The sequence below is a fragment of the Diabrotica undecimpunctata genome, chromosome 5 (assembly GCF_040954645.1).
Source record: "Diabrotica undecimpunctata isolate CICGRU chromosome 5, icDiaUnde3, whole genome shotgun sequence".
Lineage (NCBI taxonomy): Eukaryota > Metazoa > Arthropoda > Insecta > Coleoptera > Chrysomelidae > Diabrotica > Diabrotica undecimpunctata.
In genome coordinates, this window is record NC_092807.1 from 137,959,489 (window position 1) to 137,986,734 (window position 27,246).

General features: G+C 33.0%; 1 protein-coding gene across 4 annotated transcripts in view; it reads right to left on the bottom strand.

The window, feature by feature from the left end:
* RhoGAP71E (Rho GTPase activating protein at 71E) overlaps positions 1-27,246 on the bottom strand; it is a 122,479-nt gene that overhangs the window by 50,553 nt on the left and 44,680 nt on the right. For 3 of the 4 annotated variants that reach the window (XM_072532797.1, XM_072532794.1, XM_072532795.1), the window contains exon 5: positions 2,882-2,959. The exons of the other annotated variant lie outside the window; for it this stretch is intronic. In XM_072532797.1, the coding sequence (XP_072388898.1) occupies positions 2,882-2,959 (78 nt within the window). The remainder of the gene's footprint in view (positions 1-2,881; positions 2,960-27,246) is intronic. 4 annotated transcript variants of the gene reach the window in all.

Below are 27,246 nucleotides of genomic sequence, written 5' to 3' on the forward strand. Positions count from 1 at the left end.
TCTTTCTTACTGAAGATATCAGAAAAAGACCGATACCCCAAGACTAATATGCGTACAAATCAGGAGCATCAATAGAAATAGCACTTCACCATCTAGAACATAAGGTAGAGTACGTCCTGGAAAACAAGGTGATGCTGAAAGCCTTTCTCGATGTGGAAAGAGTGGAAGAGCGTTCAGCAATACCACGTTTGAAGTAATCATGAAAACCATTCATTTAAAAGGAATGGACGAAGTAAGCTGCAGGTGGATAGAATTCCTACTTAAAAGTCGCACGACATACTTAAAACTTCTAGGTGAAACGATATCAGCACACGCTGCCAGTGGATGCCCGCGAGGAGAAGTATTATCGCCTCTGCTGTGTAATCTGGTTATTGATGGGTTGATTTGGACACTTAAAAGAAAAGACATGTCTTGGGCTACGCTGATAACTTTGTTATACTAGTAAAAGGCGAGTTTGACACAACAGTCAGGGATAAAATGCAATACGCCCTGAATGTAGTATCAATATGGACCAGAGAGGTAGGATTAACCAGTAGTCGTAAAAAGTCCAAAATAATAACCTTCACAAAAAGAAGGAAATTAGAGGTCATAGATCTATTAAATCTCAATGGGATTACTCTAAATATGGAGATAGAGGTAAGATATTTCGGAAGTTACAATAGATTCAAGACTTGCCAGGAACCAACAGCTAGAACAAATATCCAGAAGAGCGGTGACCATCTTAATGGTAGCTAGACTCACTCACAGCAAAACATGGGAGAACTGACTGGACATCATGTATTGGATATACAACATGATGGTTAAACCCACAATAACATAAGCATATCTGGTATGGCCAAAGGTGTAACAAAGTACTGTAATGTTGAAGATAAACAAGGTTAAGACTTGTTTGACTCAGCATAACGGGTACTATGAGAAGCACTCCAACTGCAGCAACGGAACTTGTTCCCTTGAATACTTATAATCAAGTGAGAGGTAAGAATGGGTTTATATAGGCTGCAATCTAGGCAATGTTCCAGTTAGAGATAGTGCAACATCGTGAATATAACTGAGAATTACATATGGGAGATGAAAACAGACCATATGGTCCCGAGATATAGAATCAAGATACTTTTCCAGGCGGAGCTAGCCACAAGAGAGGTATCGAATGACCCCACAAGACATAAAAATTTTGGTAGCCATAACTGGTACACATATGGGTCAAAAACGGAGGATAATTCGGGAACAGTATACAGTGGTGATAGTATCGCCGCTGTATAAAACTAGTTTGGGTGCCAGGTCATCGCTGAATCGACGGCAATAAAAAAGCCGATAAACTTGCCAGAAGAGGTTTGGCAACAAGTGGTTCAGAAACGGTTCTAGGTGTACCAAAAGGCACACACAGAATAAGACTGGATTCGGAGAAAACACAAAGAATACTGGTAACAAATTCCCACACAAACTCATGAGAAGAGATTCATAACTCAGACCTGCGAAAAGAGAGCTGCAGAATTGCGCAGAATTAATTATAATAGAGTTACTAACTGGACACCAGCCAGTAAAAGGACATCTGAATAATATGAAACTACACAACGGAGATCTAAGTTACATATTATGCAATAAAGAGACCGAGACAGTCAGCCATATTTTGTGCGACTGCAAGGCTTTGCAATTAAATATTGTAAGGATCTTTTTAATAAACAGGTATCAGATAATAAGATATCTAACATGAGGGCCGGGACATGAAGAAATCCAAGATAACTAATTAGCATACGGGCTGGACAAACAAAATTCTAGATGAATGGTTATATAAAATAGCAACAAATAAATATCCAGGCAGGGACACATCCATATGAAACAAAAAAAAGAAGAATTGGTAACATTGAAACGAAGCTTTCGTATAGGTGTTAAATTCCGGATTAGAAAGTTGATGGTTTTTATGCACAGTATAGGACTTCTTGGTCCAGTTTAATGAAAGGACAGGTTTAGGTATAATGATCTTAGGACAACTAGTATATACCCTGAAATATGAAGAATAATAAAAAATATGGGAGTAGTTAGTACAATGGAATTAAACACACATTATATAGAAAAAATTTACAATGGACCAAAAGGAGTAGTTATAGATATATAGACATAAAAAATAATAGTGAAACGCGGTAGTGCCTCCGAAAATAAAAATAAAATTCCCTAATAAAAAAAATTGGGACATAAGAGAGTAAAGTGGACGTCATAACTACTGAACCCGCACAGGTTGTCTATTGAGTCAACAAGTGAAGATTGTTAGTGGATAGAAATTCCCATCTGGCACGGTTCGGATGGGATTATGATGATTTTAATCGTACGCGTTAAAAATATGGTTAATTAGAAATGAATTAAAAATTGCACTGCAAGTTAGAACACAACAAGAAATTATACGCAAGTACACGTCGGTTTAGTCGATGAGTTCTATAATTATTTAAAGTTGCCTTAAATTCTACATTCATATGTATGACATATGTTCTAAGTCTGAAAGATACGCTGTTAATATTAGTGTTAATAATACTGGTTGTTTTCTCGCATAAATGTAACACTTTTTCCACCTTGTAAACATTTTTGCAGAAATCCTGAAAAAACAACTAACATAGTACGAATAAATTGTAGCGTTTTATGGAATTTTAGTTATAAGAAAAATAAACATTTTACGTCATACTTGAGAACGATTGTGCTTTAATCTTTGGAATCTATCCTACAAAATATATATGTGACGGTAAAATGTTTTTTTTTTCTTACATCTAACAAATCCGCAAAAACAATCGCAACATCTAAAGACAGTAGGGTCAAAATTACAATAATTATACATAAAAAATACTAATGTGTTAAAATGTGTTGTTGGTACGTATGTAATCATCCTCATCATTACCTTCCAAATTGAAATTACTGTTCCAGTGATCATAGTATTCGCATTGTAGCCACGTCTTTTTACCCAGTTTCATTTGCCCTTTAAGAAATATAAACTATTTGTTATTAATTAATGAAAATGTCGATATTTTCGATGGTAATTTTATCATTATTATTATTATTATATCAGCTATTATAATATACTGTATAAATATCAAAAACATATCTTTAATTATTTAAATGCGACCATCCATTCTAAAACAATCTAATATCAATCTACTGAAAAACTCATATTAACCAATCACCGTTAATGTTAAAATTATTACTATCTAAATTTCGGAAATATTAACGAGATTGATAAATGTCATCATTTTTCACTTACATTTCAATTAAGAAATGTGAACAGACAAAAGAAATAACTATACCTTGACCAAATACCATAAATAAATTTTTAAAAACTTGATTTACCCCCAGAAAGCTAACCAGATTTTAATTTTTTATATATTCTTTTACTTCGCGCATCACTAGATACCTCATAGTTTTTAATTGCTCGATTTTAAAAAGAGAAGACCGGTATATAATAATAAAAAAAATTAAATTAAATATTTTTGTTCATCTTTTATTGAATTTACTGAGCAAAATGACCTTTGCAGAGTACGGCACAACATCGTTGTAATATTTGACTGAGAATAAAAGACAATCCTGGTGCTGTCAAAACATTACTTACTAAATAAGTAATGGATTAGACGGTTACTTGATGAAAATTCATTTTATCTAACAATAAAACACCGAAAACTTTTGTTTTCAGCGGAAAATTTTTTCAGCGCTTCCACAAAATTTATTATAATTTGTTATCAATTAAGTACTAGTACCACTAGTACTGAGCACCGAATTTACCCTTGAGAAACCAAATAATACACGTTCCGATAAGATACGAAACGATTTTTATACAAATATTCTTCTTCTTCTTATTTTAATACACTGTCTTGTTTTTTCAAAGTTGTAGCTTAAGTTGGGATTCTGATGTTCAACTGGCATGCCAACGGGTCATCTGCTGGTATTCGGTTTCTCTTCCTTTGCAATCTTTGAAAGTCTTTTATCACCCAGTCTATCAAAGTGGTCTTTCCATGCTCTTTTTCTGACTCTGGACCATTTTACAATGTTTTGGATATTACACAGGGTCCAGATACCGCTGCTCTTCATTCCATCTCTAAGTATTTTGCCAGTAATTGATCTTGGGGTCTTTATATCTGTCGTTCTTAGTAGTTGTTTAGTAATTAGTTGTTTCTTCTTATGTTTTTGTGGCTTAGGTCCTAATAGATCCTACACAGGTTTTGTAAATTCGTGACTATATATATATATATATATATATATATATATATATATATATATATATATATATATATATATATATATATATATATATATATATATATATATATATATTATATATATATATATATTATATATATATATATATATATATATATATATATATATATATTATATATATATATATATTATATATATATATATATATATATATATATATTATATATATATATATATATATATATATATATTATATATATATATATATATATATATATATGTTATATGAGAAAATATTAACCTTGAACTAGCTTAAGTTCGCCGACTTCAGATTTCATCATCCCATTCCCATAGAAACCGCTGAGCACGCATTAGAACTTTGTACGAACCGTTGGCCAATATTCATGGGAACAGCAATTCAGCACTTCATACCAAACATATAAATTACCATTCTCAGATGCCGGAACCACTCTTAGCTGCAACTTCGACCAGTCCAGTTATTGTAGTCATTTTAAATTAATTTAATTTTGTACTATTATTTAATATTTAATTTGTAACAAATAAAGTTCTTTTTTAAAAAGTCAAATACGTGATTAGTGATCTAACAATTGGCGCAAAGTCAGTAGGATCCGGTTAACGTTGCTAGAACACGTGTATACTCACTGGCAGCGGCGGATTCTCATCCCTTAACGGAACAAAGAATCTACGGAAGTCCTCACTCCTGTGACCTACGGAAGGAACACCTAGTGAAGCCCCTGGTAGCCGAGCAGAGAGAACAAGACAACCCTTAAAGAAGAAAGCATCTCCGAACAACCTCACTCCTGTAATCTACGGAAGGAACACCTAGTGAAGCCCCTGGTAGCTGAGCAGAGAGAACAAGGCGTCCCGATGTTCTTCTTTATGTAAGTGGATTTTGAATCATCTCGTTAATAATTTTGTTATAATAATTTACGAAATTGACTATACTGCAAGTCAATTAATCAAGATACATAAAAAAATACAAGTTGATTATCTAATATTTGAAATTATTGATATTGACATATTTTTTTCATACTATTTTATACTGATATTTTATTGACATATTTTTTTTACTTGCTATATTTTGGTATATTTTCTCTTGATATATTTTTATTTGGTATATTTGATACATTTTTGTTGATATATTATTTGATATTTTTATATTGATACATTTTTGCCCTTTATATACCACCACATTTTTTTTTCTCCCTTAATATACTGATACATTTTATATTTCTCCATACTTCTATTTTTCATTTTCGTTTAAAAATATCTCGAAAAATGCCTGAGACACGTTCCCAGACTCAACAAGAAATCGAACCATACAAGCTTTCGGAAATATTTTCTATTATCCCAGAATTTGAAGGCGATCCGATTTCTCTCTCTACATTTTTAGATGCGTGCGACTGTGCTTTTAAAATGGCCACAGGCGATCAGCGCGTTCTATTAACGATTCACGTAAAAAATAAACTCAAAGGTAAAGCTGCACAGCTTATTAATTCTAGAAAACCAATTTCTTATACAGAAATAAAACAATTACTAAATCTACATTTCGGAGACAGTAGAGATCTGACCTCTCTAATACAAGACTTACAAAGACTAAAACAACTATCTAACGAATCTCCTCTAACTTTCTTTAACCGTTTACAAGTTCTGAATGCAAAAATGCACGCCTCGATCCAAGTAGCAAATTTATCCCCAGATCAAAAAATTGCCCAATGTGACTTAATCGATACCATGGCCCTAAACACACTTTTAACCGGTTTAGAACCCCGTCTAGGACAAATTATTAGGGCTAGTAATCCAAAAGATCTCATTGAAGCAAGCAATCGTATTAGACGCGAACTTCAATTGTCATATTTTGAAGAACAAAAATCTAATTCTAGATCAACTATTCCTAAACCCTCCCAACCAATGAGAAGACCTTCATCTCAGTTTACAAAATGTACAAATTGTGGCCGCATTGGTCATCTAAATAGTGAATGCCGCTCTTCACGTTTCGTACAGCCAAACCAAACTTTTTCTAGGCCACACGGTTACCAAAACCAATATAATAATGGACCTAACAACTATCAAAACAATCAGAACCCTAATAGGAATCAATATTCGTCCAACAATCCAAATTTCAACCAACAGAGACCTTCCTTTTCATCTCAAAATCAAAATCGTCCATCTGTTATTCAAAGAAACCCAAACTTCCAAAGAGCACATGTTTTAAACGAATACCCTGATGAAATGACGACTAACTATTATACAGACGATTACTATACAGATAATTATTATAATACCGATAACTATGAAAACTATGAAACAGATTATTATACAGAAAATAATCCACAAACTGATAACATTTACGAAACCAATAACACACAAAATTATCAGGATTTTCTTGCACTTCAGAATCAAAATCATCCTCCCAATCATACGAACCCCTCAACGGATATTACGAATATCCAAGAACAAATTCAAGCACTCAACTTGGACAACTTTCATCCGGATCTCAATTTTCCCGAACAGACATTCATGTAACCCCATTTCATACAATGAGTTCCAAAAATTTATATTACATTAACGATGCTACCAACACTTTTAAACTTTTAATCGACACAGGTGCTGGAATCACTGTTTTCAAAGAAAACACAGCACGCAATTATCATAATAGATTTCCTGAAAACGTTACTATTCAAGGTATAACCGATCAAAAATTGTTAATAACAGAATCTGTCCTGATTCCCTTCACTGCCGATAACCCTCACAAAGTCTTTATTTTCAATTTAGACATTGATTTCGATGGCATAATAGGCCTAGACTTTCTAGATCATTATGAATGCGTAATAGATCTCAAATCCCGACAGTTGCATACAAATTTTAAAACTGTCACCATTCACAAAGTAGGACACGAGACAAACACACCTCCTAAAGACAAAACACCGACACACCCTACAGAAACAACACAAAACGAACCTAAAATAAAAATTAAATCAGATTCTAAACAGGAATCAAATTTAAAATATCAAAACCCTATAAATGAAAAATATACTATCGTAAAAAACCGAGATCAAGACAAAAATCTTGAAAGACCAGAGAGAAAACGAATAAAAGGAAAAAACAGAATTACCATTGACAGCCGGACCGAACAAATATGCAGACTAAAATGCAACTTATCAAATACAGATGCCATATTATCAGCTCAAGAAATAGAAAAAGTTAGATTACCTCATGCATTAGTCCATGTAGATGAAAATGGAGAATTCTTAACTTCCGTACTAAATGCTAATGCTATGCCGAAGACAATCGAATTTTCAAACATTTCAATCGAACCTTTCAAAAATTCTGAGACAATCCTATCCTACAACGGAAATGATTTTGAAGAACCCGTAGTAGATAGAACACGAATAATTAAAGAACAACTAAGAATTGATCATCTAAATTGCGAAGAACAAGAACTTATTCTAGATATATGTACTGAATACGCAGATATATTTTATGTCGAAGGCGACAAACTGACCTTCACAAACGAAATCAAGCACAAAATCGAAACAAACAACGCTAAACCTGTCTTCACTAAATCCTATAGATATCCTCAAATACATAAGGAAGAGGTAAAGACGCAAATTAATAAAATGTTAAAAGAAGGAATAATTCAGAAAAGCGTCTCGCCCTGGTCGAGTCCAGTCTGGGTCGTACCGAAGAAATTAGATGCGTCAGGAAAACAAAAATGGCGAGTTGTTATTGATTATCGAAAACTCAACGAACTCACAGTACAAGACCGTTATCCTCTACCACAAATATCAGAACTATTGGACCAACTAGGAAGATGCCAATACTTCACAACACTAGATTTAGCGTCTGGATTTCACCAGATTGAAATCGAGCCACAAGACATCCAGAAAACGGCCTTTTCCGTCGAAAATGGACATTACGAATTTGTTCGCATGCCATTCGGACTAATGAATGCTCCATCTACTTTCCAAAGAGTAATGGACAACATCCTCCTAGGAATACAAAACGAAAGATGCTTAGTGTATATGGATGACATAATTATCTACTCACCCACTATTCATGATCACATGTCACGCTTAACAGAAGTTTTTAAAAGGTTGCGAAAAGCAAATTTAAAAATACAGCCAGACAAGTGCGAATTTTTAAGAAAAGAAGTAGCATATTTGGGCCACCTTGTAACAGAAAATGGTGTAAAAACAAATCCAGCTAAAATATCTTGCATCAAAAACTTCCCGGAACCAAAGAACACCAAAGAAATAAAGTCATTCTTAGGCTTAGCCGGTTACTATAGAAGATTTATTCCAAATTTTGCCAAAATTTCTAAACCACTTACGAAACTACTTCAGAAAGACGTACCTTTTATTTTTAATTCTGATTGCAAAGAAGCCTTTAACGAACTCAAAAATATTTTAACTTCAGATCCAATACTTATATATCCCAATTTTGAGGAACCATTTTTACTAACAACTGACGCTAGCGCATTCGCGATTGGAGCTGTTCTATCACAAGGCCCTATTGGAAAAGATTTACCCATAGCTTATGCCTCCAGAACATTATGCGGTGCCGAAACAAAATATTCGACGATAGAGAGAGAACTATTAGCTATCGTATGGGCAGTCAAACATTTTAGACCATATCTTTTTGGCCGAAAATTCACCCTGATTACCGATCATCGACCCCTTACATGGCTTTTTTCGATAAAAGATCCCGGAAGCCAATTAGCGCGTTGGCGCCTAAAACTCGAAGAATACAATTATAAAATAGAACATCGCGCAGGAAAAATAAACAGAAATGCAGATGCCCTCTCAAGGATAAAGATTAACCATTTCAAGGATTGTGCAAACTTTCAATCAAAAATCTCATTACATGCATCGAATGAAGATGACACGGAAACTCAAGAAAACGAAGACGACGATGAAGAAAATATAGAAAAAATGTCCGAAGAACTCGACAAGTTTATCGAACTGTATAGAACAAAGTCAATAATCGATTATTCTAAAATTGAAACATCGAATACGGACTTATTAGACAAATCCAACAAAAATATTGTTACATTTTTTTGGCAAAATAAACTTGAAGAACTCCACGAGAACATAATGAATGACATATTCGAAGAAAACATGGAATATAGTAACCGAAGAATTAATATTGTACACAGCAAAACTGTAAAAGATCGAAAATATTTTATTATACCATTACCGTTTGATCCCGAACGAGTAATATCACACTTGTTTCTTGTACTTTTTGCAAATAAAGATCAATTCGATGAATCAAAAATATATTGCGTCGAAAATAATCTCGAACTACCTATCCTAGAGATATTTTCTTATATTTTTGCTGACAAAGAATTAAAATTAAGAATCTGTCAAAATATAATTAAAACAGCCAGCGAAGACGAAATCCCTCAAATTTTAGATCATTACCATTGCGGTAAAAACAACTTACATCGAGGAATAAACGAAACTGTCAGAAGAATAAAGCAGAAATACAATTGGAAGAATTTAACAAAAGATGTAGAGAAATTTGTAAAAGCATGTGAAATTTGCCAAAAAGTTAAGATTTGCAGGAAAAACTTAAGTGGACCACTAGTCATAACAGAAACTCCAAAAACACCATTCGAAAGAATAAATATGGACATATTCGAATACCCTACTAGGAACTACGCTTTAACTATTCGTGACGAATTGACAAAATTCACGCAAGCCTATCCTTTGGAAGACAAAAAGGCAGTAACAGTAGTCAAGACACTCCTACTCTTTTTTCAACACTATGGAACACCACTAAGAATTCATTGTGACTGCGGTCGAGAATTCGAGAATGCTATAATCAAAGATCTATGCGAATTATACGACATTAAACTAACATTTTCTAGCGTTAACCATCCACAATCTAATGGATCTATAGAAAGGTTTCATGCCACACTCTCAGAAATGATTAGAGCAAATCAAGCCGAGAACCCAAACGATCATCCCTTCACTATACTTCCTTATGCAATAATATGCTATAACAACACAAAGAATAAGACCCACGGTTTCACACCATATGAACTTATATTTGGGCACACTGCAGGCCGACCACCAGAAACTCTATATAATCAAAAAACACTAATGAGTAAATATATTCGAGACCTGAATAATCGCATGGAATATTTTTATAAAGTAGCCAGAGCTAAAACAGAAAGACAGAAAGAAAAGGCGAAAGTAAGATTTGACGAGAATATTTCAGAACGAAGACCTGATTTTAAAATTGGTGACAAAGTTTACGTAAAAGAATCCCAAATTAAATCAAAATCGGATAATCTTTTTAATGGACCTTTCGAAATTCAAGAAGTTTTTACAAATTCCGCAATTATCCTTAACCCCAAAACTAACCAAACCTCTAAAGTAAATTTTGACAGACTGAAACCTTATTTTGAATAATTTTCCTTTACAGATTCTATGGACTCCTTCCTATCGTCCAATCCCAAATTCTCCTCACTCCAATTAATAACACAATTGGAATATTTTTTCATGAAAAAGGAACTATACGAATATCTAATGACAAATGGACTTTACTTGTTTACAAAGAATTATTACCTATCAAAACTACAATATCCAATAATGACAGAATTTTGGAAAACCTGTTAGAAAAATTTATTAACGTGGATACACCGAGAAAACTTGCCTTTCAAGCCGAAGTACAGACACATGTTAGTCTGCTAAAACAAATCTCAAACTCCGTTAATTTAAAATATAAAGAAATAACCTCTGACACAGTACCTTATAATAAACGCCTAAAACGCGGTTTAGTAAATGGTATTGGAACAATCTGGAAATCTATTACTGGAAATTTAGACGCCTCTGATGGCGAATACTTTAATAAATGTATAAATAAGAAAAATTCCGATGAAACTCAAATTGAAAATCTCCTAAAAAATCAAATATCTGTTACCACTTCAGTTATAAGAACTTTCAACACTACAATTCGAAAATTGCAAATAGACGAAGAAACTTTTAACAAAGACTTAAAAACTATCGAGACTACACTTCTGGACATTAATAATGACATATCCTTTTACCAAGCACAATTACAAATACTAGATTTATGTGAGTCCTTAATGGAAAGCTACGTATTTTTAGAAAATTATTTAAATGATATACTAAATTCTATAACATTCTCTCGCCTGCAAATTCTACATAGTTCTATTATTTCGCCCATAGACTTAATGGACGCATTAAAAGAAATCTCACAGTCATTACAAAATAACGTATTGCCTCTACCCACTTATATGTCAAATATAGCTCAGTATATTGACATAATAAAACTGCAAGCTTATCAGCTTGATTCAAAAATTGTTTTCGTTCTCGAAATTCCGTTAGTTGATCCCGAAATATTCACCTTGTATCAATTATATTCAATACCAATATTAGATAATCAAACTGGTTTTCATCATATACTTTCAACTGTTCATAAATACATAGCGCGAGATGATGATTCAATTTCATATGTCTTACCCATGGACACCGAAAAATGCAAACAAATCAGTCAAAACCAAAGAATGTGTACAGACATTCTTCCGTATCCCATAGACACAGATGCTATATGTGAAGCCCAGCTTTTGAAACCTCTCAGCAACTTACCAAAAACTTGCCAGATGTCCATACTCTTGGCACAAGGTTACAATGTACAAGAAATTGACCGAAATTTATGGTTACTAACCATTTCCGATCCATTACAAGTAACAATCAAATGTGCAAGAAAAGACGTCACTACACAAATAATCAAAACAAATTCAATCTTAAGATTAATTCCCGAATGTATTGCATTCATCGGCAGTACCAGAATTCATGCTAGAGACCAAATTGAGAAATATACAAATATCACGTATAGAAGTCACCCAGTTAACGTACCCTACAGATGCTGTGACCATTTTGAGACAAAGAGTCACCTATCAAAATTGAAACCACTTAAACTCAGTAAGATCAACGTAGATGACTTAAATATTGCACAACACAAATTGGACCAATATTCAGAAGAACTGGACCATATTATGAGCCAATCATTCATTGAGGAACATCTACCCTTATTCACTATATCAACCTTATCCCTGATTATTATCCTAGTTATCTTATACCTTTTCTGCAAATACCGAACCAAAATATTCCCAAAAATTGCAATCTCCTTGTCCCAGGATCAGCGTCCAACTTCATTACCACGCAGAAATTCCATTAGACAGAAACTTCAGGGCTTAGCCTCCTTCAGAAGAAGACCCAATGTCCAACAAGAAAGCGAAGCAGAAACACCAATTACTCTGTAAAAGTCAAAGCGATGGCATTGACTTTTCACTAATAAGGGGAGCTGTTATATGAGAAAATATTAACCTTGAACTAGCTTAAGTTCGCCGACTTCAGATTTCATCATCCCATTCCCATAGAAACCGCTGAGCACGCATTAGAACTTTGTACGAACCGTTGGCCAATATTCATGGGAACAGCAATTCAGCACTTCATACCAAACATATAAATTACCATTCTCAGATGCCGGAACCACTCTTAGCTGCAACTTCGACCAGTCCAGTTATTGTAGTCATTTTAAATTAATTTAATTTTGTACTATTATTTAATATTTAATTTGTAACAAATAAAGTTCTTTTTTAAAAAGTCAAATACGTGATTAGTGATCTAACATATATATATATATATATTATATATATATATATATATATATATTATATATATATATATATATATATATTATATATATATATTATATATATATATATTATATATATATATATTATATATATATATATATATATTATATATATATATATATATATATATATATATATATATATATATATATATATACACTCAGGTGCAAAAAAATCGATCCATTCCTTATTTCTTATTTATTTGAAGTTGTATAATTTTAGAGACATTAAATTACGTATGTAAATTTAGGTGTACCCTCGTATACGAGAAATAAAATAATATTTTTAAAATTGCTTTTTATATTTCTTAAAACAAATTGGTATTTCAGGTTTTTGTCAAAAAGGGTCTGAAGCAAGTAGATATTTATTGAATGTTGTTTTTAATTCAACAACCATACTAGTGTAGTGATTTTATTTTCAAAACGTGTTGTATTTTTATTTAATTATTCTTCCTAAATGTCTCTAACTCCGACAGATGCTGCAAGGGAGGTGACTTTAGTTCAAGATGGTCGTAGCCAATATTATGCAGCTGAAATGTTGGGTGTTAGACGATCTTCGGTTCAAAGAGCAGTTCGGCGTTTTAGCGACACCGGTAACTTCACAAGAAGACCAGGATCAGGTCGTAGAAGGGTAACATCCGAAAGAGATGATCGATTTCTGGTCTCATCATGTTTGAGAAATCGGCATCTAACTTCAGTTGAACTGGCAAATCGTCTGAGCGAAGTGAGAAGTGTGGATGTAAGCAAATGAACAGTTCGTCGACGACTTGTAGAAGGTAATTTATTATCCAGAAGGCCAGCCCTATCTCCAATACTATCCATAGAACATCGCAGAGCTCGCCTTGCTTTTGCAAGAGAACATGAAAACTGGAGTGGTGCAGATTAGACCAATGCATTGTTCTCAGATGAGTCCAGATTTTGTCTAAGGTCACCAGACGGCCGAGAAAGAGTTTGGAGAAGACAAGGAGAGCGATATTTTCAATGTAACATTGCGGAAACAATAAGTTATCGGGGGGGCTCCGTTATGGTTTGGGCTGGTATCAGTTCAGAATCCCATACTGATTTAGTTATTGTAGATAGAGGTTCTATGACTGCTGCAAGATACATAATAAGTATTTTAGATCAGCATGTGGTACCTTTTGCTCCTTTCATTGGACCTAATTTTATTTTTATGGACGACAACGCGCGTCCTCACCGTGCTCGAATCGTCAACCAATATATAGAGGATGTGGGAATTGCCCGTATGAACTGGCCAGCTTGCAGTCCCGATCTCAATCTCATAAAACATATATGGGATATGATGGGAAGACGTCTTCGAGCACGAGTACCCCGTCCAAACAACTTGGCTGAACTTACAGCGGCTCTTCAAGAAATATGGGACCAATTGGATCAATTTCATATCCAGAGGATAATTATCTCAATGCCTAGACGTGTATAGGCTGTTATAAGGGCCCGAGGGGGAAACACTAGATATCGATGTATTATCAATGTTTTTTTTTAATTTCAGAAAGTTTTGAATATTCTTGTATTTTTGAGTTTTGGCGTATGTCTCTATAAATAAATGATTTTTTTGGATAATCTGTAAAAATTATTTTAATCTAACATATACTTTTACATATATACCTGATTTAAAACATATCTTCAAACGTTTTCTTTTTTCGGCAAATAATACCCATGGATCGATTTTTTTGCACCTGAGTGTATATATATATATATATATATATATATATATATATATATATATATATATATATATATATATATAAATATATATATATATATAAATATATATATATATATATATATATATATATATATATATATATATATATATATATATATATACGTATGACAGACTTCTTGCTGGAATATTAACTAGAAATTATCAATTTTTTAATACGCAGAAACTTAAAAATCTAATCCATCCCAATAAAATGTATAACCTACTTTAGAAATTCTGACAAAGTACTCCAGATTAACCTATGAGCTTATCAGCTACAATAAAATTCAGCCTTCAAATGTGTTTTTGTAGAGGAATAATAGAAATATTTACTAACCAGTATTTTATATTTACATGAGAGATAATTGTAGATAAGATAATGCATCAGTAACTCGAAAAAAATACCTGGTGTGAAATGTTGTTAGTGAAAATGTTCACTAACAAGTTACAAGGAAATTTAAAATCACCAATCTAGTTGAATTGTTCTTATTCCGATGAAGTGTTACTTAACTAAATTGAATCATTATGTTTCTCTTACGTCTCAGTAAGGTATTTCAATTCATTTCAAACGGTTTTTACACCTATTATCATATATAAGGTAAAAACATTTGTCGCATTGTCATTATATATCAAATTTCTTTCTCTGATATCTCTGTCTTCCTTACATTTTCTCTCCAGCTAATTCCGGGCCTTCTCTTGTGTTTTTCATCTGATATAGCAAGTGAATAACTTGTGGGTAAAATTTAGTATGGGTCTTGGTGATCTTCCATCTTGCCGAAAGATGTAGTGGTCTAAAATACTCAGAAAAGCCCGTCCCTGCGCATACAATAAATCATTGTATGGAATGCTCTGTTAGTAAGTCCTATTTTTCACCTCCCGTGATGTCCTCTGAGTAACGCCAAGGGAAAAGGGTGAAATGCGAGTTTCCAGCGCCTTAAAACTGAAACTTATCAGTTAAGAGAGATAACTTCTACAGAAAATCCTAATCATTCTAGCCAATGAGGTTGAACAGATGACTATCCAACTTTCGTAAAAATGTTATACCTACAGTGTGCATCCGGACTGATTAAAAGTCGACAACAACTGTAAAAAAGGATAAACGACCTTGGATCGATACAATAAAAATAAGAATTTGGAATATTAGGAAATCTTCTGCAACCACCTCTCAACCCATTTCCGTTGCTATTCATGTTTCAAATATGATAAAATTGTTCTCTTTTTACACTTAACTTTTGTAGTTACTAGAGAACGATAACTAGCCACAATTTCAAAATTAGAAATACTTTATTTGACAAAGTTCTAAAACTATTTTCTTGTGGCATTTCCATTTCACAACTAGACATATGTTTCGATTTCCACTCCGGAAATCGGTACATATGTCTAGTTTTGAGCCAAATCTGTTCATCTTTCTGTATGACATGACGTTTCTAACTTAATCTTCCATCAAAGTGGAGCGCGAGATATTTTGCAGAGTCTGCTTGACGTAACTAACGTCCTCCAGGAGATATAGAGAGGTCATTATTTCTTCACTGTAACGTAAAATTTACTAGGACTGACTTCTAACTATTAAGTTGTATTTTCCAATCACTGGTTCCCTTAAAGACATTGTTAATAGCATCTTGTAATTTCAATGTTGTTGCCTGTTTAACTTCATCTTTTGCCATAATGACCGTGTCACCTGCAAATGTGCCGGTTATTGTTTCATTGGTTGTTGCAATATCTGAAGTATAAATTATGTACAGGTATGGTCCCAAGACGCTACCTTGTAGTACACAGCTGAGATTGCCTTGAAGGTTGAAAAAGCTTCTTTATGTGGCACTCGCATTTTTCTACAAAGATATGACTCCAGTAATTGGCAGAGTTCTTGGTAACACACTCTATCAAATGTTTGCGATGCATCAAGAAATACTGTTGGGACATTACTGTTTTTCTTCAAGTGCTTTTTTATTAACATATATGTTACTCTTTGGACTTAGAAGTGGCGGTTTTTATATCCGAATTGAAAATCAAGTATGCTGATTAACAGTTCGATTTTTTCAACATAATTAAGCAGGCATTATAATAAGTATGTCAGAATAATGATTGCCTTTCGTGGCAGGTCTCGTAGTAAGCCAAGTGAAATTTCATCAATTTCAGGAGCTTTTTTTGAGTTAATGTTGATATCAATTTATTGAGTTACTTCCATTGAAGTCATCATCTTCATGCCAATTTCGGCTTTATAGATTGTAGTTCGGCCGATTGTGAATTCTATGTTGTTGGGTTGAAATACACTAGCAAGATATTAAGCAAATTATTCAGTTTTCTCTTTATTACGTCTGATTCATTTATTATGTGCGTTCTTGATTGGACGCACTCTGATAATAGGTCTTTTAAATCTCCGAGTTAACACGGTAATATTTTCTAGTGCTTAATGTAAGCAGATAATGTATAGTAAAAGAGATTTAGAGCAAAAACTGGAACAGTACAGAAAACCTCTTAGTAAAAAGGTTAAAAATTTAGTGTGGCAAAAACAGATCTTTAAATAGACATCTAGAATGTCTATTTAAAGATGGATTTATTACTACCAATACGGAAATAGCTTTCGAAAATGAAATTATTGTGATAATAATAATAGGGTTAAAGTATGTATAGGGATTATAAAGTAATCGGGAAATAGATGGAGATACACGCAGTCAAGTTAGAGTGGGATCGATAAAATATAAGGAGACGAGTGGTGCATTATCTGACAATAATATTTCAATGCAACTGAAAGAAAAATTCTATAAAACTGTCGTAAGACCAGCTGTAATGTATGAAACTGAATGTTGAGGAGATAAAAAGAAAGAAAAACCACAAATGTATGTGGCAGAAATGAAAATGCTGAGATACATGAGTGGAGTGACAAACGGATAAAATTAGAAAAGGGTATATTAGGTGAAGTTTGGGGGTGGCATCGATTAATGCTAAAATAGAAGAGCATAGGATACGATGGTTAGGGCATGTTCAACTTCGAAATGATAATTACCCAATACGAAGAAATGCAGAGTTGCGAGATCCTAGATTCAATAGGAGAGGAAGGTCAAAAAAGAGATTACGTGAACTGTATTGGAATAAAGACAATTTTGCTGCATTGTATTGTATATTAGTGCCCGTAAAATGTACTGATACATTGTAACGATGGCACAAAGAGCGCTCGCCACCGGCTTACCATCTATTTGCATGTCTTTAATCCCACTGACAACTTACCACTACTATCGATGCCCGCTGGAGAACGAATACCGGCAAAGGTATAGAACGCCATAGATATTGACAGAAAACGAAGTTCGATCCAACCGTTCCTCGTCTCGATCGCTTCCGTTTCTTTGTCCGTATCGAGTAATGATCGATCGACCACCTCTAACCTAGACGAAGTATTGATTAGTCTTCGCCGGTTTTTGGGTATTGACCAAAATATCGTCCTTTGTCTCATCCATCCTAGTATTGTCAATATTTATTTTTCGCAGGTATCAACAGCAGACCGTAGCTCAGTCGATTTTATTTACTGGGATTCGTATTTTTATTTTATTGTTCATATTATGTAGAAGTTAATTATTTATTATTTTATTTATTATATTATTAATTATATTATTTATCTGAATATATTTTTATTAAGATTAAACTCCAGTTTTATTGAGTCTGGTGTGTAATAGAGCTATCCGTCACAACATGTCATAAATACTTTTTATGTGAATTTGAAACGTAAAATAAAACAAAACCTGAATGAAAATGAAATAGTAAACTTGATGTTGTACCTGCTTTATATTTTCCGTTTTTAAGTAAAAACAAATATCACCTAAAATAAATAAAAAAGTTGTTTTCATACTAGGTTTGCATTTTAGCCGCTTAATTGAAACAAAAATGTAGATGTAAACAAGATTTACTTGGTTTAACACGTGGATAAAATAATATAAAAATAATAAAGCGAAAATATGCACTCGTGAACAAAAGTAAGGTATATGTAATTAAAGTCTACTTTGTGCTGCTTGTTTCTTATTCTTATTAAAACAGATTTGTTTATAGTGAAGATGTAAGAGTTGATAAATTTAATATTTTTCAGTATGAAGGTGTTTTCAATATAGATGTTTGTTGTTTATGCTTGTCTTGTCTATATTAAATAGGCGGGGTATGTTTCCAAAGTAATTTGAAATACTGCGAGTGTTAGTCGTGATACAATTTTAAGACTAAAAAAAGGGAGCGTAGCACTTGGGGAGTGCCTATAGAAGGGAATAATTCTTATAGCGCTTATAGCTTATGAAGTATTCACTTCAAAAATCCTATCAACATGTGTGATCGTTAATACTGATGTACGTAATTAGTTGTAACTGTAAGTAAACTTTATCAGTACCGCCACTATAGGTAGGGGAAGTTCTCAAGGAACGGTCCTGTCGCAGACACTTTTGAGTGAGAATGTGTTTTTAAAAATCCCCCGGTTAGATAGCATGATTCACGCAACTGTGAGATTACCAATCACATGGTCTCACACTGAACATATACATGTACAAGAAATAATCCTATATTATAGAAATCATAATAAAAACTATAGTATCTATAATAGTCAACAAATGTCACATCATTTAACATTAATATTATCAGGCACACTCCTAACTTTAAAAAACTCAGAATGCAGACATTTTCTATGAACAACTAAATGTAGCGGTAAAACACACCAAAAAACGGTCAGTACCTTGCTGTGGAGCTTTAATGCTAAGGTTTGCAAAGAATTTGTTGAAAATACTATAGAACGCTTTGGACTGGAAATAAGAAATGATAGATATCATCATCATATCATCATTCATCCTTCATTTATCACTTCCACTGCTGAACATAGGCCTCCCTTAAACTCCTCTATTCTTTATTCTTTACGATTGTGTGCTCTTTGTTGACAATTTTTGATAATACGCCTGATGTCGTCAGCCCAACGTGTAGGTGGTCTTCCTCTACTACGTTTGACTGCTCTTGGCTTCCAATTTGTAATTTTGCTCGTCCATCGTAAGTCGTGCATTCTCGCTACATGGCCTGCCCAGTTCCATTTCAGTTCCGCTACGCGTTCCACAACAACAATACTCGTCCTTCTTCGCAGATCTTCGTTTCTTATTCGGTTCCGCAACGTCACTCCCAGCATAGACCGTTCCATTCGTCTCTGTGCCACTCTCAATTTCGAAGCCGTAGACCTGGTTAGAGTCATAGTTTCCGCCCCACAGGCTATGACCGGTAATAGCATTGGTCAAATACTTTTCTTTTGGGGCTAATTGGTATATTGACCCTAAGAGTGTCTCACAGTTTTCCTAAGGCTGCCAACGCTAAAGAAATTAGTCTTTAGATTTCACATGTTTGGTTATCCCTGCTGATTCTTATTTCATGACCCAAATACGTATATTTCTCCACCAGTTCTACCACTTTGTCTTGAATAGTTAAATGGTTATTGAGGACCATATTTGTCATAAACTTAGTTTTGGTTAAGTTCATTCTAATGCCCACCTTCGAACATGCAATTCATTTAACATATCTGTGGCTTCTCCTAAATTATCTGTGATAAGGACAATTTCACCTGCGAAACGGAGATGGTTAAGCTTTTCGCTGTCTATTTTTACTCCTCTGTGGTCCCAATTGAACAGCTTAAATTCATACTCTAATGCAGTTATGAAAAATTTCGCTGACAATGTATCTCCTTGCCTTATCCCATGTTTTATTTTTATTGGTCGGGTTTTATCGTGTATCTTAACAGTCATAGTGGCATTTTTGTAAATATTGTAAATAAGTTCATTATACTTATGCTATGGCCAATCCTCCTGTCATTCATTGCTTCTATAACGGTGTCTATTTCGATCGTGAAAATCTATTAAAGTGAGGACAAGAGGTTTATTGTATTCTATATATTTTTCAATGAGTGTTTTAAATGTATGGAGGTGATCATTGGTACCATAATTTGAACGAAATCCTGCCTGCTCTCTCGGTTTTAGTAGAAATATAATTTTTTCTCCAATCTTGATGTCACTAACCTTGATAGACATCACTTCTGCCAAATAATGCAATACATAAACACCTTTTCAAATTGCCGCTTCGAAGACTTTGTACATGGAAATCTCCAGCTAACTGTTCCCAAAAAGTCACCAGAATCAGTCGAAATTACATGAAATCCAGCAGCGCATGTTCGTTCAGAACATAATGTTAAGCTGAAGTTTAAGCTATACATGAAAAAATCTGAAAGGGAAAGTTCAAAAACAACCGTATATCCAGAAGTTAAAAGAATGAACCACACAAGAAGAACTGAAAAAAGAAATCAATAACATGGTCAAGGATATTGATTATATAAACAGGGTTGAAAAAAAAACATATTTTTTTTATTTTATATAAAACACAAGTTTTATTTATTTTAAACGTTTTTTTTTTTTGGTTTAAACATATTTTTTTTGTTGTTATATATGTTTTAAACCAAAAAACGTTTAAATCATATTTTCTTAAACATAGTATTAATGGAAAATGTTAGATCTATTATTATACTAAATAATAGATGCCCTATTTAAAGTCCGACTCTGTACTAAACTGCCGCGATCAGCTGTTCCGAACTCAATGACTCCACCGCCATGAGGCTGTGTCAGTGAATCCCCGAAATCAGAAATTGCTATTGGAATGTGGGAACCCCTGACTATTTACTATTTATAAATTCGTAAGTAAGTAAATTGGCAAGTTGGAAGTTGACTATTGCAATAAGGAAGTTGGTCTACTGTAAGTTATTTTGTGGTATTTTTTGTGGTGTTTAGTGCCTTTTTGAAAAATGTCGTCTATGGGAAGGAAGAAAGATCCCATTTGGTTTTATTTTTATGTTGTTTAAAGATAATAACAAAAAATCGGTGACTGCTAAATGTAAAAAATAGTGCTAAAAATGTCAACTATCTATGATTCCGGGTCAGATGACGATTTAATGTTAGATAAAATATCCAAAATTCAAAAATACCCAAGGAATGCTTACCCAGATAGTAGTACAGGTAATTTTAAATTTTTATCTTTTTATCTTAAGTACGTTGTTGTTTTTAAAGATGGTACCTGGTACGAAATTGTTTTTTAGTTTTTTAAATTTCTTTAATATCAAAGATTCGCATTCAAACTTTTTAAATACACATCCTATATATTTATTGACCAACTTTGGCGCATGATTTAGGGGCATAGGCGCAAAATTTCGCGCCAATGTGTTTTAAATGCATTCATTTTTTTCGAATCCTGAGAAAACCAATAAGTATTTTTAAAAAATTTAAACGCAGAATGAAATATTGCATTGTTAGCGAGGGCCGAAAGTCCCTGAAAACTTAATGTTTATTTTAATAAGTTACACGGATGAAAAAGTTAATTTCTAATATCTCATTCAAAATAAACTTTTTGGAATATTTTAAGGGACTTTCGGCCCTCGGTAATAATATAATCTTTCATTCTGCATTTAAATTTTTCAAAAATACTTCTCAGGATTCTAAAAAATTGGGTGCATTTAAAACACATTGGCGCCAAATTTTGCGACTACGCCCTTAATTAAGATTTGATTGACCAAAATTAGAATTACTGAATAAATATTTTTTTTTGAGCCTATGTCAGTGTCAGCAACGTCAGTATCAACAATCTGTGATAATACTGATACTGATAGCATCATTGACCATTGAGCATTTCAAGCTTTGTTATTCGAACCTGCCAATCAGAAAATAATAAGGTGGATCTCCAAATAGCTCGGTGTTTATATCCAACAAACACATCATTTCGTGCAGTTGAACATCCTAAATTTAAAAAAATATATAAAATGTCTTTGACCCCAGCTCATTTTTTGGGAAATTTGCTTGATCCTCATTTTAGTGGAAATAAACTTAGTCAAGAGCAAATAGAAAGTGGCATGGAATATGTAGAAACTTATCATCCAGAAGTATTGCCAATTATTATAAATTACCAGGCGAAGTGTGTACCCTTTAAACCATACATGTTTTCTAAACATCTAATTGAGAATGTAATACCATTGGCATGGTGGCGTTCTATGAAAAATATAAATACTATAGCATTGGAACTTGCTCAACAGCTTCACACAGCTATTGCATCGTCAGCCAACATATAAAGACTTTTCTCTTCCTACGGTTTAGTCCATTCCAAACTATGTAATCGGCTAGGCAATGTCAAAGCTGCTAAGTTGGTTTCAATTGTTAAAGAGCTTAATTCCAGCAGTGATGACGTGACTGATCAGAAATCAGATTGATGACTTAGATTACAGATAATTATTAAGAGACTGAAACAGTTTGAGAAATTTATTAACTCTTGTATGCAAAATGTTTTATGTTTTACAATTTTTGTTGTGTTCCCATTATTAATAAATAAATAATATGTGTTAAAAAGTTTGGGAGACATCTCGTTTTTGCAGGAATATCCTTAGTATATTTTGTCAAAATTAGTAATCGAAATATTTAAACCGAGTCGATATATCGCGAGTAAAATCGCGAGGTAAATGTCATTAAAATTATAAAATCAATAAACAATCGCCTATAAAATGAATGACTAATCGGCCACAACAATATTTCAGGTTACTTTGAAAACACTCTGTATAAACAAAGCTACGTGAGTAAAAAAAAATTGATACAAATAATGAAACGCGCTAACTTGCACTGAGTGTATTGGAAAAGTAACTACATTCTTTTGTCTGGAATTTGACAGTAATCTGTCACTATTTCTCATTCTTTATGGCGGCACCACACTTCGCTATGTTTTATTTGTCATGCGGCTTCGCTGTATTCGCCCAAATATATGTTATTCGTCAGCGAATAACAAATACGGTACTTCGCATTTGTGCCGGTGGGCCAAACATGCCAAACATTTGGATCATGCGTGTTTGGTAGAACCAAAATGGAAATTGATTATTGAGGGTCGCTGCAACTTATTTTTACTTAAATGCAGTTTACCAATACTTGTTGTGTAAACACAAAGCAATGCAAGGCTGCATCTGATACAAATCCAGAAATCTCATTACTCTTTAATTTTGTCACTCCATTTCACAGTAGGTACACCACAAATCAAAGCGTAACAGGTAGAATATTCTCAAGAATAACGAGAATTGCAATAAAGTTAGGTTAGATAAACAGCGAGAAAACCGCCGTGTGGGAAGTCAACACATACAGAGTGAGTTTTTTAGTGCAACATCGGCCGATAATTGCGTTATGGTATAGAATATACAAAAAACTTATTGATAAAAAATGTAGGCAATGATATTCTCCATACTTGGAAAATATGTGGAATTCTACAGGGTGATTAATATCTACGTGGTATAGCAAATATACAATTTTTTAAATGGGACACCCTATATATTTTTTCCAATTTGTATTCTTCGCATAATTCTTGTTCTTATAGTATTCACTTTTGCATTACTATACAGAGTATTTAAAAAGTTATGAAATCAACACCATGTATATAAAGAAGTAATGCATAAACAATTATTTATTTTATATAATAAAGTAAAAAATATATTGTAGTTTTTAAATTAAGTTTAATTGAAATCAATGACAAAAATTTGTGTACAGTGTAAACTGCAAAACAAAATTACAATTTTCTCAATTTTTTTAAATGGATCGCCCTATATTTTATTTTTTAGAAATATTGTATTGAAAATACTCTTTCATTTTTATATAGCATTCCCTATACCTAAACGCATTACTAGTTTTCTTAAATACAATAAGTATTGAGTATTGAGTGATAATATAACAAAATTATTTTTATTCAATAAGTAATTAACAAAAAATATAAACCATAATAATGTTTTATTATGGAAATATCGTATTTCCTTAATGAAATACAAGATTCCTAAAATTCTTACAAAGAAAATATGTTTTGTATAATAATATAACAAGATTATTTTTATTCACTGAATAACTCACACAAATCAGAAAGCGAAACAATATACAATTAATGTAACAATTTTTAGATTGTTATATCAACAGTATTCTAAGCCCGGAATTTTTAATAATGCGGATTGTGACGCGCAGTTATTAATAAGTAAAAGCCATTTGTGCCAACAGTACAACGGTAAAATAGTGGGCTTTGAAAAAATGACAGTTTTCATAGTATTATTCTTTAATCGGTCTGTGTGGCTTGTCTTTATTGTTAAAAATGAATTTTTCTATAGAAGAGTTAACAGATATGATCTGGGTATTAGGAGAAAGTTCGAGAAATTGCTTACTTGCATCCAGAATATATCGAGAGCGATATCCTGAAGGGAGGAAGCCAAACGCAAGAGCTTTTGAAAAATTAATGGATCATTTTTTTTCGCATTGGATCAGTTTTATATGAAAAAAAAATGAGAGAACTAAAACAGTTCTAAGTGAAGAAAAGGAATATGATGTACTGATAGCTACTACTGAAGATCCTCACATCAGCACTCGTGAAATTTCACGTCTACATGATATTAGTCAAACTTCGGTGGCAAAAATCTTTCGTAAACATAAAGTGCATCCTTACCGCATACATTACATCAATAATTGACAGTCGATGATTATCAACGCAGATTGGCTTTTTGTCAATGGTCTCAGCAGCAAGTGTAAAGGGCCCGATTTTTTTTCGATTGTGTGCTTTTTGGATATGAGGCTACATTTCAAAAAATGGAACGGTGAATCGGCATAATTTTCATTACTATGCATCAAGCAATCCCTATTTTGTTAACACTCGTAGTCAAACTAGGTGGTCTATTAATGTTTGGGGTGGTATTGTTGGCGATTATGTGATTGGCCCACATTTTTTTGACGGTCGTGTGAATGGTGCCATATATCTGGATTTTCTAAATAATCATTTGTCAATACTGCAAAATGTACCTACCGCTTAATATTCGACAACGAATGTGATTTTTACACGACGGTGCTTCAGTTCACCACACTGCTCCTATTCACAATCATCTAAATAGTAACTTTCCTGAAAAGTGGATAGGCAGAGGAGGACCAACTGTTTGACGCACCGGAATTCTCCAAAATTGATTTTTTCATGTAAGGCTATATAAAAGAGCCTGTATACCAGAAGTCTTCAACAACACCAGATGATATGAAAAATAGAATAAGAGAAACTTCTAATAAAATTGACCTACAAAGGTTAAGAAATGTGGCTCGGTCATTTGAAGACTTATTTCCTTAATATCACATTAATTGTTACATTCATTATTATGATTTATATTTTTTGTTAGTTACTTATTGAATAAAACTAATTTTGTTATATTATCACTCAATACTCAATAATTATTTCTACTTACAAAAATTGAATATATTCCCGAAATTTGAAGAAAACTAAAAATATTTCGGAACATAATAAGTTTAGGTATTAGGTATAGGGCAATGCTATTTAAAAATGAAAAAGTATCATAAATACAATATTTCTAAATAAAATACACGGTGATCCATTTAAAAATTAAGAGAATCGTAATTTCGTTTTGTAGTTCACCCTGTCTACAAATTTTAGTCAATGATTTCAATTAAACTTAATTTAAAAACTATAATAAAACTAAAATGTTTATGCATTACTTATTTATATACATGGTGTTGATTTCATGGGGATTTCGAAATAAAAATGGTCATAACTTGTTAAATACTCTGTATAGTAATGCAAAGCACAATATTATAAGAACAAGAATTAAGAGAGGCATATAAATATGAAAAAATATATAGGGTGTCCCATTTACAAAGTTGTATGTTCGCTATACAACGTAGTTACTAATCACTCTGTAGAATTCCCCATATTTTCCAAGTATGGAGAATATCATTGCCTACATTTTTTCTAAATAAGTTTTTTGAATATCTTGTACCACAATGGAATTATCGACCGATGTCGCACTAAAAACTCACCCTGTATATTCGGCGTGCATTCGGCTTATTCGTGTCCTTTAAAGCGTGTCAAAAAACCGACAAGTGGACGGATAGGCGTATTTGCTATTCGGGTATTTGCTTATGCGTACGAATAAAGCAAATAATTGACGAATTTACCCTCCACACTTCGTCTTATTCGGCCGAATACGGCGCATAACGAATAACACATGGCGAAGTGTGGTGCCGCCATTATAGTTCTTCTGCTACCAATTATTGAATTATTTTTATATATTTAACCATCTGCCTCTCACTATATACAGTTTACAGATATTAAGCAAAACAATTATATTTGCTATATGATTCGCACATAAATTCTTTATGAATCATCCTTTAGTCGATTCGAATCAATTTGAATTTGTAACCGCTACTAATATACATGTTTTTGTTATACAGTATGATGCAAATGTATGGAATAAATTCATTATTTCAGAAACAAACGACTTTAAAAAAAAATCTTAAAACACGTCAATTTTAATTTTTGAATGGCCATCAACTGCTATATGTGTTAGACATTACGTCATCATTGTCGGCGTAATGACGTAATCAACGATTTTTTTAAATACAAACCGAGGTCTCGCGACAGCTCATTTGAAAAGTCCCCTTATCGCCTTTGCAACGATATAATCATTTGAATATTTATTTCTACAGGGTTCACTAAAATTATGAACTTTGTCAAGTAACATTGAATTACAATAAATATTCATTCACTTAACTAAAATACACTAAGGAACGCCACTGGGAATA